The sequence below is a fragment of the Nicotiana tomentosiformis genome, chromosome 4, assembly GCF_000390325.3.
Source record: "Nicotiana tomentosiformis chromosome 4, ASM39032v3, whole genome shotgun sequence".
In the NCBI taxonomy this organism is placed as follows: Eukaryota; Viridiplantae; Streptophyta; class Magnoliopsida; order Solanales; family Solanaceae; genus Nicotiana; species Nicotiana tomentosiformis.
The window spans coordinates 89,643,410-89,660,468 of record NC_090815.1 but is presented as its reverse complement, the minus strand read 5'-3'; the positions used below and the strand labels follow the sequence as shown (position 1 = coordinate 89,660,468).

Below are 17,059 nucleotides of genomic sequence, written 5' to 3'. Positions count from 1 at the left end.
ATTTTGACAAGATCCCAAATCCCAAAATCACCTCAATTGGTGATTTTGGGCCAAAACATGATTGTTACATTTTTAAAATTTTTGAAATATTACCCCAAACTGATTTGAGGGAGAGAGGGAAATGTGAAGGTCGCATATATCCCAAATTCTGAAAATTCTCTATAATAGTTTAATTACCTGTACTTACGTCATATATTAATTGATATAATATCTTGTGGTATTTCTTAGAGTTTATACGCTATATCAGCTTATATGATACCCTTTTTATTAATGTTAGGATGCTACAAATTGTTGTACACAATTCCAGTTGTAATACTATTATAAAACATTCGCGGCTTTTAAAAATCTAATCCAATCCACTTCAATATTCAAAGATGTGTATTTTTAACTGAGTTTTCAATCATTAACGTAATTTTTTTCATTAACACTAATAAAATAAAGAAGACAGATAAATACTGTCACTAAACCAATAAAGTATGTACCCACAAAAGTAGGGATAGGAAGTTATGATCCTTATCACCATGGCATATGCAGACGTTATAATAACCTTATTAGAATTGTTGATGATAAGCAAAAGGCAAGAAGTCATTAATTCTTAAATCTCACATGCTCACTTGATCTACCAAACTTACACATGAGTTTTATTGTTCTTCTTCCCAGTTGTGATTGAAGCATTTTTACAATTTATACCACTAAGTACAGAGTACTGATGGAACAAGCACGAGATATATGTGGAATATAACTTGATAATCTTCTGTGGATGCTAAATTATACATGATTTAGTAGTTTAAAATATCCTTCGAAATAACCTAAAAGAAAAAAGTTTTCAAATGGAATGCTTGTACATAACGTGGTTCCTACTTTATATATTTGTAAACTAGTCAAAAACAGCTTCGAACCTATTGTATTCTTTTTCTTGGAATGCATCTTATAGTAGTAACATATAAAACTTGAAGTGTTAAAATATATCCCCAAATTTGTTTTGCTAATGGCTGTCTTCCCAAGCTAACCCTCATGTATTTCTCTGCTATATAGCCATATAGGCTAAACAAGACTTACAAAGGTGTTAGGATCAGACACAAATTTAACGTGGTTCGGTCAAAGTGACCTACGTCTACAAGCGGAGAAGAGCAATTTACTATAACAATAAGAGTATAAAAGAGAGTACAAAATTAGAGTAAACACTCTAATTAATCCCAAATACTCTAAGAGAATAACCTCACAAGATCACTCCAAAGAAAGGGTTCACACAAGTGCTTCCCAACACTAACTCTCATACAAAACACTCTTAATAAAAGAAGAAAGGAAGAAACAAGAATTGAAGACAAGTCTTGTTGGTGTATCTAAAATGAACTAATGGCCTTCCCTTTTATAGGCAAAAAAATCTTGACCTGTTAGGTATAAAAGAAGAGATACAACTTGTGCAAATGATGTCCAACACACAATGCAATATTTTTGGGTCCCATAGAATATTGCCAACAAAGTCTACAGTTTGCAAAGATGCTTATACTTATGTGAGATGGACTCCATTTGACAAAATAATGGCCATATTACAAATCTGTACCTTGGCCTAATTTTGGATAATATAGTAAATTTGCTCCACTTTCTCCGCAAAAGCCCGAATGGGCATATGTCAAAATTTAATGCCATCAAAATCAGACAAATTGTCTGATACCGAAACTGTAGTAGGGCATATAACAGTGGATCCCAATAAAGTATACAACGAACCAGATCTGTGTGCTTTCATGATCAAACGAGCACCTTGAAAAATTTTCAAAACTCCACCTTCACCGGTGAATTTGCACCCAAGGGATTCTAAAGTGCCTAGAGAGATGAGATTTTTCTTCAACTCAGGAACATATCTAACATCGGTGAGAGTTCTCACCACATCATCGTGCATTCTAACCCGAATTGTACTTTTGCCAATAACGTTACAAGTAACATTGTTACCCAATTGAAAAACTCCACCTGCAACTGAATCATATGTAGAAAATAAGTCCCTGCTAGGACACACATGATATGAACAACCGGAATCTAAAATTCACTCATTGTCTAATCTGAAACTAGTTTCAATTGCTAAAAATATAGTTCCCTCAATCTCATCAGTTGCTATACTAGCTTCGGCGGTGTCAGTATTTTTGTGCTCATTTTTTCTTTCTTTATGCTTTTCTTTATTTTTCAGTTTATAGCATTCAGAAATATTGTGATCTTTCTTATGACAATAGCGACACTCTAAATTATTGTATCTAGAATTGGAGTTGGATTTGCCCCTAACAAACAAGCCAACTTCCGCTTGAGTTCCACTAGCTTCCCCAGTAATATCACTATCTATCTGTTCTTTTGATTTTAAGATAGATTTAATATCCTTATAAGAGATATTATCCTTTGCATAAAGCATAGTATCTCTTATATGCTTAAAAGATGGGGGTAGAGAACAAAGCAGTAACACAGCTTGATCCTCATCTTTAATTTCAGCATCTATATTACTCAAATCCATAAGAATGGAATCAAAGGTGTCAAGATGAGAGAGAATAGAGGTATCTTCACTCATACGAATTGTATAAAGCTTCTGCTTCAGGTAAAGTCTATTTTCCACCGTCCTCTTCATATATAAGGTTTTCAATTTTTCCCACATGCCTTTAGCTAGGTTTCTACAGAAACTTCACGTAAAACCTCATTTGAGAAATTTAAAATAATACCTGCTTTTGCCTTTTTGTCTATGATGGTAAACTCCTCGTCCGTCATTTTATCCGGCTTCTTCTTCTTTCCTTGTAACGCCAAGTCTAAGCCATCCTGAATTAGGATAGCTTCCATCTTTAATTGCCACATTCTGAAGCTTGTTCTTCGGTCAAATTTCTCAACATAGGTCTTTGTTAGAGTCATTTTGGCTATTGAAACTAACCCGGTTAGATCCGCCTCTGATACCAATTTGTTAGGATCAGGAACCCGGATAGTGCGAAATTTAGCCAAACAACGGTATAATGACAATAACAAAGACAATGGAAGTTGATAACAACGACAATTAAAGTAGATAAAGAAGACACAAATTTAACGTGGTTCGGTCAAAGTGACCTACATTCACAAGCGGAGAAGAGCAATTTACTATAACAATAAGAGTACAAAAGAGAGTACAAAATTAGAGTAAACACTCTAATTAATCCCAAATACCTTAAGAGAATAACCTCCAAAGAAAGGGTTCACACAAGTGCTTCCCAACACTAACTCTCATACAAAACACTCTTAATAAAGGAAGAAAGGAAGAAACAAGAATTGAAGACAAGTCTTGTTGGTGTATCTAAAATGAACTAATGGCCTTCCTTTTATAGGCAAAAAGTCTTGACCTCTTAGGTGTAAAAGAAGAGATACAACTTGTGCAAATGATGTCCAACACACAATGCAATATTTTTGGGTCCCAAAGAATATTACCAACAAAGTCTACACTTTGCAAAGATGCTTATGCTTACGTGAGATGGACTCCATTTGACAAAATAATGGCCATATTACAAAAGGCAATACTTGTTTGGAAAAATAAACGCTCCCTATTTTCTTCAGTAAAATCCTCTTTCATTCAAAATATATCCAATTATTATGGCATTCGAAAACTGTAAACCCTAAAGAAAGATTGCAAAAAAAAGAAACCCAGTTTAGACAACGTAACTCAAGAACCTCTATATGTTTCTTTATTGATTCTAACTCTTTGGTAACTGGCACAAACTGTAAGGATAATGAAAAATAAATGTTCATGAGTGTCAAATGCCAATCCAGATTTGAAACTTATGGCTTCCTTTATACAACAAGTTACATATATGATAATATATTACTGGATCAACAATTAAATTTTTATAAATATTCAATGAATTTATCAATATATATAAAAGTTCTGAACAAAAGCTATTAGATTTACATGAACCCAAAATTAATATTTCACTCTAGATCCGCCTCTAATGATCCTGAAAACTTTAACAAAAAAAAATATATATACAAAGGTTGACTTCCATATCAATACTCTAATTGACGTTGAATAAATAGTTTGACTTTATCAAAACGCGGATCTGAGTTACCAACTTTTGAGAATGACTTCTAATGAACCCCTTAATTTTTAATTTGGTGCACTATTAAAAATTACTCCTATTCGATTAGGAATTAAAAATAATAATTAAAGAAAAGGAAGACGTTACTTAGCAGATCCTGCACGTGCAATGCAACATGCTTTCCTCTGCTTTAATTCTTCGTTGATAATTCCCATGCATGCTGAAAAGTGCACTGCATTTAGCCCTTCCTACGTGCCGACGTGGTTTTCCATATTTGCCCCTACGTTAATCATCAAAGATTACTAGTAAAGTATATTTCAGCTAATGATGCCTACTAAAAATAATCCATTCACCTATTATGTCCACTTTTATTTGTTTACTATATTAAATATATATTTTTATTTTTACTTATTTATTTTAGCAATTAAGAGAAAAATAAACTTTTTTTCTTCTTATTTTACCTCTATCATTAATTACTCATTTTCTAAATCATTTTCTAAGACTTTTTATGGGTATTATGATAAAATATATACTTCATTTATTATTTTTTAAAGGGAGTGTAAAATTCATCGTGGACACGAGAGAGTACCTTTTAGGTTTAAGAAACACTACATTTGTTCATCTTCTTAAAAATACAAAAAATCTCTTGATTAAATGATTAATGATTATTAACAAGCGTCAGCTATTAGGTTAAGTCATAATTCATCGTATCATTATTATGATAGAAAAACAGTGAATTAAAATACAAGTTTTAAATTATACGGGGGTAGTCGTGCTCATAAACACAATGTATTGATACGATGAATTAAAGTAAGTTATTTTAATACTACCTTGCTACCCTATACTATTTACAAAGAACTAGGTCATTTACAATCCAATTGATTAGTGTCATGAATATTTGGAGAGCTTAAACTAGCCGAGGTCTAAAGTACTTAATGGATGCATCGATGATATAAGGTTACCATATGACAATATTAATATCTTATTACTAGTTGAAGGAAGTAGGAGAGCTTGGGACGGCTATTTTGGTAAAAAAAACTCATTAAATTTCTTCAGTAACCATATAACTTAATTAATATGCAGGCCAAAGTGAAATTTTCAATCATGACATCTGTTTTGCAAAAGGTTCTTTAGGCAGTAGTAAAATTCACTTACTATCCAAGGAGACCACAATGTTAATTAATACATATTGAGGGTATTACAAAAGAATAAAGAATATTTTTATACAAAATATTTATGCAAGATCGAAAGAGAAGAATATTACAACACATCAAGTTAAGGATTGATAGTTCTAGGGTAGCTAGGCAAGATATAAAAGGTGATCAGTCATCATATATGTATTTACTTATCCACCTACTTAACCATATGATGTAACTGCAGAAGATATCTTAATTACTATAGTTGTGTTTGATAAATGTATCCTTAAACTCATGCATTAATTTTTGCAATCAATATTTGTCTAGACGATTGCTTCCCCACCTAGTTAGTTGCTAATTATGAAGACAATTAATCCTTTTGTTAATATAGCCTACACAAAACCTAAAGTAAAGCGTCTAATATTAAAAGGCAGCCTATACCTAATTTTGAAACTTGAAAAGAAACGGGATAGGGGCAACTTAGTCAATTGATAGGGTTTAGTAGTGAGAAAGGGTAATGACAACTAGTAGAAGTTTTGACTATAAACATCAATCACGCTCATAATCACCCAATAAGGGAATGACACACAAGTAGCACCAATTTGAAAAAAGACGTATAGACATCTACTAATAATCCGCCTATGAAACAGTGAAATATCTTCCTTCCTTTGTCAAAAAAACCATGTAGAGTACTGAGAGGGGCCCTTGTGAATAATTCACATATTCACATGGGGGGTTAATACACTCTTTCTTGAACCTAACGGCTCGCAAACTCAAACCGCCCACGATCTGTTTACAGCCTTTCTACTCTACACATGCATGACCTTCTTCTTTTTTTCATTAGTATTTTCTTTTAGGTATTCGATATTTGTATTGAAATCCAGCTAAGTTACGTTTGAGAAGATTCACAATTACAAGTAAAATGCTCCTTAACAAAGATAATTTCATATTCAGAACTCGAACTTGAAAATTTTAATTAATGATTAACGAATACTTACCCCAATCCGGGTTCCTATACACATAACCTTCTTTAATTCCCACTCTCTCACTTCCTCCTTCCCCTAAAACATTCTCATGCAGATGTAGGGGTCCCTTCACAATTCTCGGGCCCCTATTCTAACCCCCACCCAGTGGGAGCATAACCTATACTACTAGTGATTCCTTTTACCCCCTGAAGTTTTATTTAACGTCCAATTTGGTCCTAAAATTCACGTTGTATCAACCTCTTGAATTGATCAGTTAATTTTACTCTCGTTGTTTTATTTTATGTGGCACCGTCAACTTTGGGGAATCAAAGATTTTTTTTTGATCGTTAACGTTTAAATATTTTAGAATTATATAATTGTTGTGACTTATAATGTTTATTATGTACTTTAAATATATAATTCTTTATTAAAAAGAAGTTAAAGAATTCATATTTGAATTCATAAAAATGTTAAATAGTTTGACATCCGTAATTTGAAAACCGCCACATGAAATAGGAGGAGGAGAGTAGTTATGAGTGTAAAAACCATTTCCTTCCTTCAACTTTGTGTTAAAAATGATCACTTTCCCTTCCAATTTAAGACTAGATAATTCTTCCTAATATAAGTTATTTCAAACATGATGGACCACCAATAAATTGCAGTACTATCATGGAGTGACAAGTGTGCAAGTTGGACACAACCTAAACATGATGGACCAAATATATCATAAGCCAAACTTCAAGGACTAAGTCCTGCAATTTACTCTCTAGCTAAATCTATATATAACCCCACTACCCCTAGTCAATCCCACATACTCTCTCCCTCTCTTTCTATCTTCTGTATCTAAATTTTTTTACTCTTTGAAGAGTGATAATTTTCACAAACATGCTAGCGTTCCCTTCAAGGCCAGTGATCATGATGGAGAGAAACCGAAAGTCCAACGTTGAACATGCACCAAATTGTCCTAGGTGTGCCTCTACCAACACAAAGTTTTGTTACTACAACAACTATAGTTTGTCACAACCTAGGTATTTTTGCAAAGCTTGCCGGAGATACTGGACTAAGGGTGGTTCTCTCCGAAACGTCCCCGTTGGCGGCGGTTGTCGGAAAAGTCGACGTTCAAGATCCGCTAGAAAAGACGATAATACCCTTCTAACACTGAATCCCACCCTCTCCGGCAATGAAGCTGCCGGAGCTGACATTGATCTGGCCGATGTTTTCGCCAAGTACTTGAACCAAGGTACAACAAATGATAATGATCATGATCAAGATAATATTCTTCAAGAATCTCCCTTGGCTGATCAAGATTATTGTTCTATTGGAGCAAGCTTATCAAATTCTCCTTCATTAGATAGCTTGGTTAATCCAAGTTCTTTTGAGAATGAGAGTCAATTGGATGACACCATAATTATGGGTAATTATCAAGATTATCCTTGTGGTTTCCTTCAGGAGGAACGGATACAAGGAGGTGGTTCAATTCATGAAGTAAGTGGACAAGATTTTCTTGATTTTAACCCAAGCTTTGTTGAAATGCAAGCCATGATCGGGGATGAAATAATGGGGCAAGGGGAAGAATTTGATTATAACACAAGTTTTGCGTGGCAACCAACGATGCAGTTTCAAGAATTCGGATCAATTTTTGAAGATAATGATCAGCTGAAGATTTCGACAGCAAATTTAGCCAGTGACAATAACTACGGTTGCTCATTTGATCTATCTAGCTATGAAATTTTTACGAGACCTTGAAGCCTAATTTAATTCTAAGGTGTAAAAGGGTCTTATTCTTTCTCTTATTTTTTTTTATTTTTTGGAGGGGTGGGGGGAGGGGGGGTTATATACTTCATCTTACTTAAAAATGGCAGTTAGCTGTTAGCTGTCACATTATCACTGAAAGAGACTATTACAGATTATAATACATAAGAATATACGTACCTAAAGAGAAAAGAAAAAGAAGATGCAATTGCATTCTTATGGATTGAATACACTTCTTTTGCCTTATTTCATCATGCATTAAGTACTTGTGCTGGAATGGTATGTTATAGCTTATAAAGTCAAAAATTGTTCAGAATCAGGCAATTATGACACATGGGGTACTTTGACATATATACAGTGACATTCAAAGCCAATATGAGAGGGTGGGATGGAGAATAGAATGGATGTGCTAAAAGTATAACGTAACTATATATGCTTATAAAATGTTATATATATACATACATACGGGGAGGAGGGAGAATAGGTAGGACTTTAGCTCAAACCATGTATATGTGTTCGGATTTCTACTAAGCACGTACAAATACAAATTTATTTCTGAATCCATTTATTAGCACTTGTACATAGTTGTCCTGGAATCCCAAATTCATAAAGTTTAAATTTTGACTCTGCCATTGTGCATATGCACCCAACACTACAGCTAGGCAAGCCAACAAATAAATTAAACATATATCAATTATTTTCAGAATAATTTTCTAAGTAATTTTATTATTTTTCTAGAAATATTAAAGAAAATTGAAAAGATACTAATTAACTTAAATCCAAGAAAATAATACAATTCCAAATTCTACCAATGTGTGTGCCAATACCTGGTGTCACAAGTGTATGAGCATCTAGTAGATTATACAAAACTCCAAATACTATCTGAAATAAAAATAGACAGAATAAAATGCAAGAAGAGACACTGGTAGCTGCAGAACGGCTGAGAAAGGCAGCTCACCACTATGCCCCTGGGTAACGTGGGTGTAAGACGATAGGTCCCCCACTAGTACTTGCCTCAGGTCGTGCACAAAAAGTACAACAAGTGTAGTATGACTACGTAAATAACGTGTACCCAGTAAGTATCAAGCCTAATCTCAAAGTGGTAGAGACGAGATGACCGACTTTGACACTCACTATGGGTCAATAATAATAATAATTGAAATAAAACTAGAATATCTAAATCAGCATGATTCACAGAATATAACAATAATTTATTTAACCAGCAGAAATAATTAACATCTTTCAATTGCAACAATTCTCAATATATATTAAATTCCTTCAATTCCAATAAATTTTCAATTTATTAATTATTCTTATTTACATGAATAACAATAATTCTTTAGCAAGTAGGGATAATAATTCTTTAAATTCCAAAGATTTTCAATTTTTTAATTAGCTTCACAAGCTGCAATAAACTATCAAAGTATCGTGTAATTATTATTATTGTGCATGATTTCTGCCGAGGTCGTACGGTCCGATCCAGAGTGTCGTGTACACTGCCGAGGGGCGTGCGGCATGATCCATAGATGCATCTATCCTGCCGAGGCGTTCAGCCCGCTCCATAAGAAAGGAGGACATTTTCTTATGTACCTCCGGAAAGAGAGTATATTTATTATAAGATAAATTCGGGAGGAAGAACAATTTCTCTTAACAATTACTTAATTAAACAGAAAATCAAGCATATGAGATTTTCATCCTTTAATATCTTCCCTAACAATTCATAATATATATATATATCAAATAATTTAATTAAGTAAAGAATACAGTTTACACAAGTAATTCATACTTTTGAGTCCTAAACTACCTGGACTTTAGCATTAATAGTAGCTGCGCACGGACTCTCGGTACCTCGTGCGTACGTAGCCCCCACAATTAACAATAATTATTAATTTAATCACCTATGAGGTAATTTTCCCCTCACAAAATTAGACAAGAGATTTACCTCGTCTTGCTCCAATTTAATACACTAGTAGGCCTTTTCCTCGATTATCCAATTTTGATTGGCTCGAATCCAACCAAAAATAATTCGATACAATCACTAAAATTTATAGGAATTAATTCTATAAGAAAATACTATATTTTCAATAAAAATCTCGAAATTAATTTAAAATTTGTCAGTGGGGCCCACGTCTCAGAATCCGGTGAAAGTTACGAAATCCGACAACCCATTCAATTACGAGTCCAACCATACCAGTTTCACTCAAATCCTACTCTGAATCGATACCGAAATCTCAAAAATCCGTTTCTATGAGATTTCTAAAAAATTTCCAAATTTCAATCTCAAAACACTAATTAAATGGTAAAAATAATGATATATTTGTGTATATAGACCAAATCCGAGTTAGAATCACTTACCCCAATGTCTTTCCTTGAAAATCTGTCAAAAGTCACCTCTACTCAAGCTCAAGTTCGTCAAAAATGGCAAATGGGATGAAGTTCCCTCCTTTATAGATCTGCTCAGGCAGCCTTCGAAACTAGGCCTCGATCGTGGCTTCGATCATGGCCCTCGAGCCTGGGCCTCGGTCATGACCTCGATCATGGCATCGAGCCTGGGCCTTCGATTGTGACCCTCGATCTTGGGTCTCGACCCTAACCTTGAGCCTTGCCTTCGATCATGGCCCTCGAGCTAGGCCTTCGATCATGGCTTCGATCCAGAGCCTCGTCCCTGGCTTCGACCCTGGCCGTCGACCCAGGGCTCGATTTCTGGGCTCGATCACAGCCCAGAATATCCAGCAGAAAAGAAAAAAATTGCAGCAGCCTTTTAAGTCCAACTTTTGATCTGTTAACCATCTGAAACTCACCCGAGGCCCTAGGGACCTCAATCAAATATACCAACAAATCCTAAAATATCATACGAACTTATTTTAAATCTCAAATCACATAAAACAACACTAAAATCACGAATTATGCTCTAATTCAAGCTTAATAAAACTTAAATTTTTCAACTTCTGCATTCGATGTCGAAACCTATTAAATCAAGTCCGATTGACCTTAAATTTTGCACACAAGTCATAAATGACATAACGGAGCTATGAAAATTTTCAGAACTGGATTCCGACTCCGATATCAAAAAGTCAACTCCCCGGTGAAACTTCCAAACTTAAATTCCTATTTTAGCCATTTCAAGCCTAAATTAACTATGGACTTCCAAATAAAATTTCGAACACGCTCCTAAGTCCAAAATCACCATGCGAAGCTGTTGGAATCGTCAAAATTCTATTCCGGGGTCGTTTTCTCAAAATGTTGACCAAAGTCAAACTTGCTCTTTTAAAGCCAACTTAAGGAACCAAGTGTTCTGATTTCAACCCAAACACTTCCAAATCCCGAACCAATCATCCCCGCAAGTCATAAATCATTAAAAGCATATACGGGAAGTTTTATTTTTAGGGAACGGGGTTCTAAAAGTCAAAATGACCGGTTGGGTCATTATATTCTCCACCTCTTAAACAAACGTTCATCCTCGAACGGGTTTAGAATTATACCTGAAGTGCTGAATAAGTGTGGATATCTGCTCTGCATGTTTTCCTCGACCACCCAAGTCGCTTCCTCGACTGGTTGGCCCCTCCACTGGACTTTTGCTGTAGAAATCCTCTTGGACCTCAACTGGCGAACATGTTTATCAATAATGGCAACTAGTTCTTCTTCATAGCCCAAACTATTATCTAGTTGAACTGTGCTGAAGTCTAACACATGTGATAGGTCGTCATGATACTTCCGGAGCATAGATACATGGAAAATCGGATGAACTCCCGATAGACTGGAAGGCAATGCAAGCTCATAAGCAACCTCCCCAACTCGTTTCAACACTTCAAATGGGCCTATAAACCTTGGGCTCAATTTCTCCTTTTTCCCAAATCTCATGATTCCCTTCATCGGCAAAACTTTCAAAAGAACTTTTTCACCTACCATAAATGATAAATCGCGCTTTCTGATCTGCGTAACTCTTCTATCTGGACTGCGATGTATGAAGTCGCTCCTGAATCAACTTTACCTTTTCCATGGCATCCTTCACCAAATCAATACCATATAACTTAGCCTCACCGGGCTCAAACCACCCGATGGGCGAACGACATCGTCGGCCATATAAAGCCTCAAATGGAGCTATCTCGATGCTGGATTGGTAACTATTATTATAAGCAAACTCGACCAAAGGCAAGAAATGATCCCACTGACCTCCAAAGTCAATCACACATGCCCTGAGCATATCCTCCAAAATCGAAATTGTCCGCTCTGACTGCTCGTCGGTCTGCGGATGAAAGGCTGTGCTGAGCTCTATACGGGTCTCCAATTCACTCTGTATTGCTCTCCAGAAATGTGAAGTAAACTGAGGGCCTCTATATGATATGAAGGAAATTGGCACACCATGCAACTGAACTATCTCCTGAATATATATATCTGAGCCAACCTATCTGAAGTATACGTAGTCACAACCGGAATGAAGTGTGCCGACTTGGTCAACCCGGCGACAATGACCCAAACTGCATCAAACTTCCGTAATGTCCGCGGAAACCCAACTACAAAGTCCATAGTGATGCGTTCCCATTTCCACTCTGGTATAGTCATCTGCTGAAATAGGCCACCTGGCCTCTGGTGCCCATATTTAACTTGTTGGCAATTTAGACATCTAGCTACATACTTGACTATGTCCTTTTTCATTCACCTCCACCAATAAAGCTGCCTCAAATCACGATACATCTTCGTAGCACCTGGATGAATAGAATACCGGAAACTGTGTGCCTCCTCTAGGATCTTCTTCCTCAGTCCATCCATATTAGGAACACATAGACGATCATGGAGTCGCAGAACACCATCCGCTCCAATAGTAACTTTCTTGGCACCACCCCGTAGTACCGTTTCTCAAAGAACCATTAAGTGTGGATCATCATACTGGCGAGCCTTGATTTGTTCAAATAGTGAAGACTGAGCTACAACACATACAAGAACTCGGCTGGGCTCTAAAATATCCAACCTCACAAGTCTATTAGCCAAGGACCGAATATCCAAAGCTAATGGCCTCTCCTCTGCTGAAATGAAAGCCAAACTACCCATACTCCCCGCCTTTCTACTCAAGGCGTCTGCAACCATATTTGCTTTGCCCGAATGATATAGGATAGTAATATCATAATCTTTTAGTAATTCCAGCCATCTGCGCTGCCTCAAATTTAGGCCTCTATACTTGAACAAATGCTGCAAACTGCGACGATCAGTGTAAACTTCACAAGACACCCCATAAAGATAATGCCTCCAAATCTTAAGAGCATGAACAATCGCAGCTAACTCCAAATCATGTACCGGATAATTCTTCTCGTGGGGCTTCAGATGACATGAAGCATATGCAATAAGTCGCCCTTCCTGCATTAATACACAACCCAAACCAACGCGTGAAGCGTCACAATATATTGTATACATCCCCAAACCGGAAGGCAACACTAACACTGGTGTTGTAGTCACTGCTGTCTTGAGCTTCTGAAATCTCACCTCACAATCATCAGACCATCAAAACGGAGCACCTTTTTGGGTTAATTTGGTCAAAGGTTCTGCAATAGATGAAAAACCCTCCACGAACCGATGATAATAACCTGCTAAACCCAGAAATCTCCTGATCTCGGTCGCCGAAGTAGGACGATGCCAGTTCTGAACTGCCTAAATCTTTTTGGGATCAACCTTAATATCTTCGCCCGATACAATATGCCCCAAAAATGCTACAGACTCTAGCCAAAACTCATATTTAGAGAACTTAGCATATAGCTTTTGTTCCCGCAACATCTGAAGCACTACTCTCATATGCTGCTCATGCTCCTCCTTATTGTGCGAGTAGATCAAAATGTCATCAATGAGACAATGACAAACGAATCAATTTATGGCCTGAATACCCTGTTCATCAGATCCATAAATGCTGTCGGGACATTAGTTAAACTGAAGGACATCACCAGAAACTCATAATGACCATATCTAGTTCGGAAAGTAGCCTTCGGAACATCTGAATCCCGAATATTCAACTGATGGTACCCGACCATCTTAGAGAACACCCTAGCACCCTGCAACTGGTCAAATAGATCATCAATACGCGGCAACGGGTACTTGGTCTTAATAGTGACTTTGTTCAATTGGCGATAATCAATACACATCCGTATTGTTCCATCCTTCTTCTTCACAAATAATACTGGTGCACCCCATGGCGATACACTCGGTCTGACGAACCCTTTGGCTAGTAACTCTGCAATTGTTCTTTCAATTCTTTCAGAGCCATGCGATACGTTGGGATAGATATAGGCTGGGTATCTGGAGCCAAGTCAATACAGAAATCAATATCATGATAAGGTGGCATACCTGGAAGATCTGAAGGAAATACATCGGAGAACTCCCGAACTACAGGCACTGAATCAATAGCAGGAGTCTCTACAGTAGTATCCCGAACATAAGCTAGATAAGATAAACAAACCTTCTTAACCATGTGTTGAACCTTTATAAAATAAATAACTCGATTAAATGAACTAACAGACGAACCCTTCCACTCCAGCTTAGGTAATGCTGGAATAACCAAGGTAACAATTTTGGCATGACAATCTAGAATAGCATGATATGGAGATAACCAGTCCATGCCCAGAATAATTTCAAAGTCAGTCATCTCAAGCAATAGGAGATCTGCTCTAGTTTCATAACCACAGAATGTAATAATACAGGACCGGTAGATCTGGTTCAGAACAACAGAATCGCCCACAGGAGTGGACACATAAACAGGAGTACTCAAGGACTCATGAGAAATACCCAGGAATGGAGCAAATAGAGATGACACATATGAATACGTAGATCCTGGATCAAATAATACTGAGGCATCTTTGCCGCACATAGAAATAATACCTGTAATCATGGCATTTGAGGCCTCTACATCTGGTCTGGACGGAAAAGTATAGAACCGAGCTGGAGAGACAACTGGCTGGCCTGCACCTAGCTGACCTCCACCTCTAGGACGACCCCTACCCACCTGTCCTCCACCTCTTGGTGGTCGGACAACTGGTGGAACAACTTGTCCGGTAATCATAGGTTGCTGACCCTGTTACACTAGTTTACCCCGAAGCCTGGGCAAAATCTTCGTATGTGACTGGGATCCCCGCACTCGTAACAACTCTTCAGTGTGATGGGCTGCTGACTAAAAGTCTGGCTCTAGGGAACTGAATACCCACTCGGAGGACCTTGAATAGCTGGTGGCGATAAGAACTGTCTGGTATAGCACTGAGATAGGGTCGCACTAGAGCACCTCGAGGAGGCGGTGGTGTTGGATATGGGGGCCTGCTTGATCGTCCTCTCCCGAACTGACCTCTGCCTGCAGACGGAGCACCTCTGAACTCTCTAGAATACCTGAACCGCTTATCTCTCATAACCTGTTCTCGACTCCGCTGACGTACACCCTCAATCATGCGGGCTATCTCCACGACTAGCTCATAAGAAGTACCTATCTCAACCTTTCTAACCATAGTGGCCTGAATACCAATATGTAAACCTGCAACAAACCTCCGCACTCTCTCCGCCTCAGTAGGGAGTATCATAAGTGCATGGCGAGATAACTCAGAGAACCTTGCCTCATAATCGGTCACTGACATCTGACTCTGCTGGAGCTTCTCAAACTGAAACCGCAACTCTTCCCTCTGAGAGGGTGGAATATACATGTCCAGGAAAATACGGGTGAACCTGTCCCAAGTCATGGGAGGAGAATCTGTTGGTCTACCAAGAACATAAGACTACCACCATCTACGGGCTTTGCCCTCTAGCTGAAAAGTAGCAAAGTCTACCCTATGAGACTCTAATATCCTCATGTTGTACAGTTTATCCTTGCACTGATCAATGAAATCCTGGGGATCCTCATGTCTCTCACCCCTAAAGACAGGAGGATGTAGTCTAGTCCATCTGTCCAATAGTTTTTTCCGATCAACGGCTACATCTGGCCTGGGCTAAAGTGTAGCTGCTGCCACTGGCTGGGCTCCACCCACGAGTAGTGCACCCTGGGTCTAATATACAATAGTTGTCTGCCCATGAGCATGTGCGGTGGGGGTCTGTGCTCCCCCACTGTGATGATCCAAAATGTCATCTTTAAATTTAATAAGTAATTCTATGTTCTAAAACCTCGAAAAGCACCATGTATCATTCCTTGACTTATGTGTGCAGTCCGTACAATTTTTCGGAAAGTTTTTATGTGAAAAGATAGATTAAAATGTGAAATAGAGCTTTAAAACTCAACTGAGTTGACTTTGGTCAATATTTTGAGTAAATGGACCCGGATCAGTATTTTGACAATTCTGGTAGGTCCGCATTGTGATTTGGGACTTGGGCGTATGCCCGAAATCGAATTCCAAGGTCCCTAGCCCGAGATATGGAATTTTGATGAAACATTAAAAGCTTGAAAGCTTAATGATTTTTAAGAAATTACTGATGTTGGATTTATTGACCTCAGGTCTGTATTTTGGTTCCGGAGCCCGGTATAGGTCCACTATAATATTTATGACTTGTCTTCCCAATTTGATGAGAATCGGAGTTGATTTGAGATGATTCGGACGTCCAGTTGTAAAAATATAAGTTTTAAAGTTTTCTTAAAAATTTCATTCGTTTTGCGGTTCAATTCGTAGTTCTAGGTGTTATTTTGGCAATTTAATTGTGCGAGCAAGTTCGTATGATGTTTTAGAACTTGTGTGCATGTTTGGTTTGGAGCCCCGAGGACTCGGGTGAGTTTCGGATAGGCTACGAGATGATTTCGAACCAAGAAAAGCTGGTTTTTCTGCAACTTCAGGCTTCTGGTATTTCCTTCATCGCATTCGCGAATGTACTCTCGCGAACGCGAAGAGCAAACTGGGCTAGCTGAATTTTCCTTCTTCACGAACACGAAGATTGGGTCGTGAACACGAATCTATGGGGACTTTACCCTTCGCGAACGCGGCCAGCTCAATGTGAACGCGAAGCTTTAGAGGCCTGGGGGAGGGGTCAGTTGTCCTTCTACGCGAACGCGAGCACTGGCACGCGAACGTGAAGGCCAGGAGGAAAAAGCCTTCGCGAACGTGAAGGAAGACTCGCGAACGCGAAAGCCACGGGCTGCTATTCACCGCAAACGCAACAGGCTCTTCATGAACGCGAAGAAGGCCTGACGCATGTGACTTAAAACAGAACCAAAACTGGATTTTTTCTA

General features: G+C 37.8%; 2 protein-coding genes across 2 annotated transcripts; one reads left to right on the top strand and one right to left on the bottom strand.

The window, feature by feature from the left end:
- Positions 1-6,946: 6,946 nt before the first annotated feature.
- On the top strand, positions 6,947-8,130 carry LOC104118685 (dof zinc finger protein DOF3.2-like). Its single transcript, XM_009629990.3, has one exon. The coding sequence runs from the start codon at positions 7,018-7,020 to the stop codon at positions 7,876-7,878; it is 861 nt and encodes a 286-aa protein (XP_009628285.1). The 5' UTR covers positions 6,947-7,017; the 3' UTR covers positions 7,879-8,130.
- Positions 8,131-15,014: 6,884 nt separating this feature from the next.
- On the bottom strand, positions 15,015-15,551 carry LOC138910112 (uncharacterized). Its single transcript, XM_070201335.1, has one exon. It carries the CDS (start codon positions 15,549-15,551, stop codon positions 15,015-15,017), a length of 537 nt encoding a protein of 178 aa, XP_070057436.1.
- Between the last annotated feature and the right edge of the window lie 1,508 nt (positions 15,552-17,059).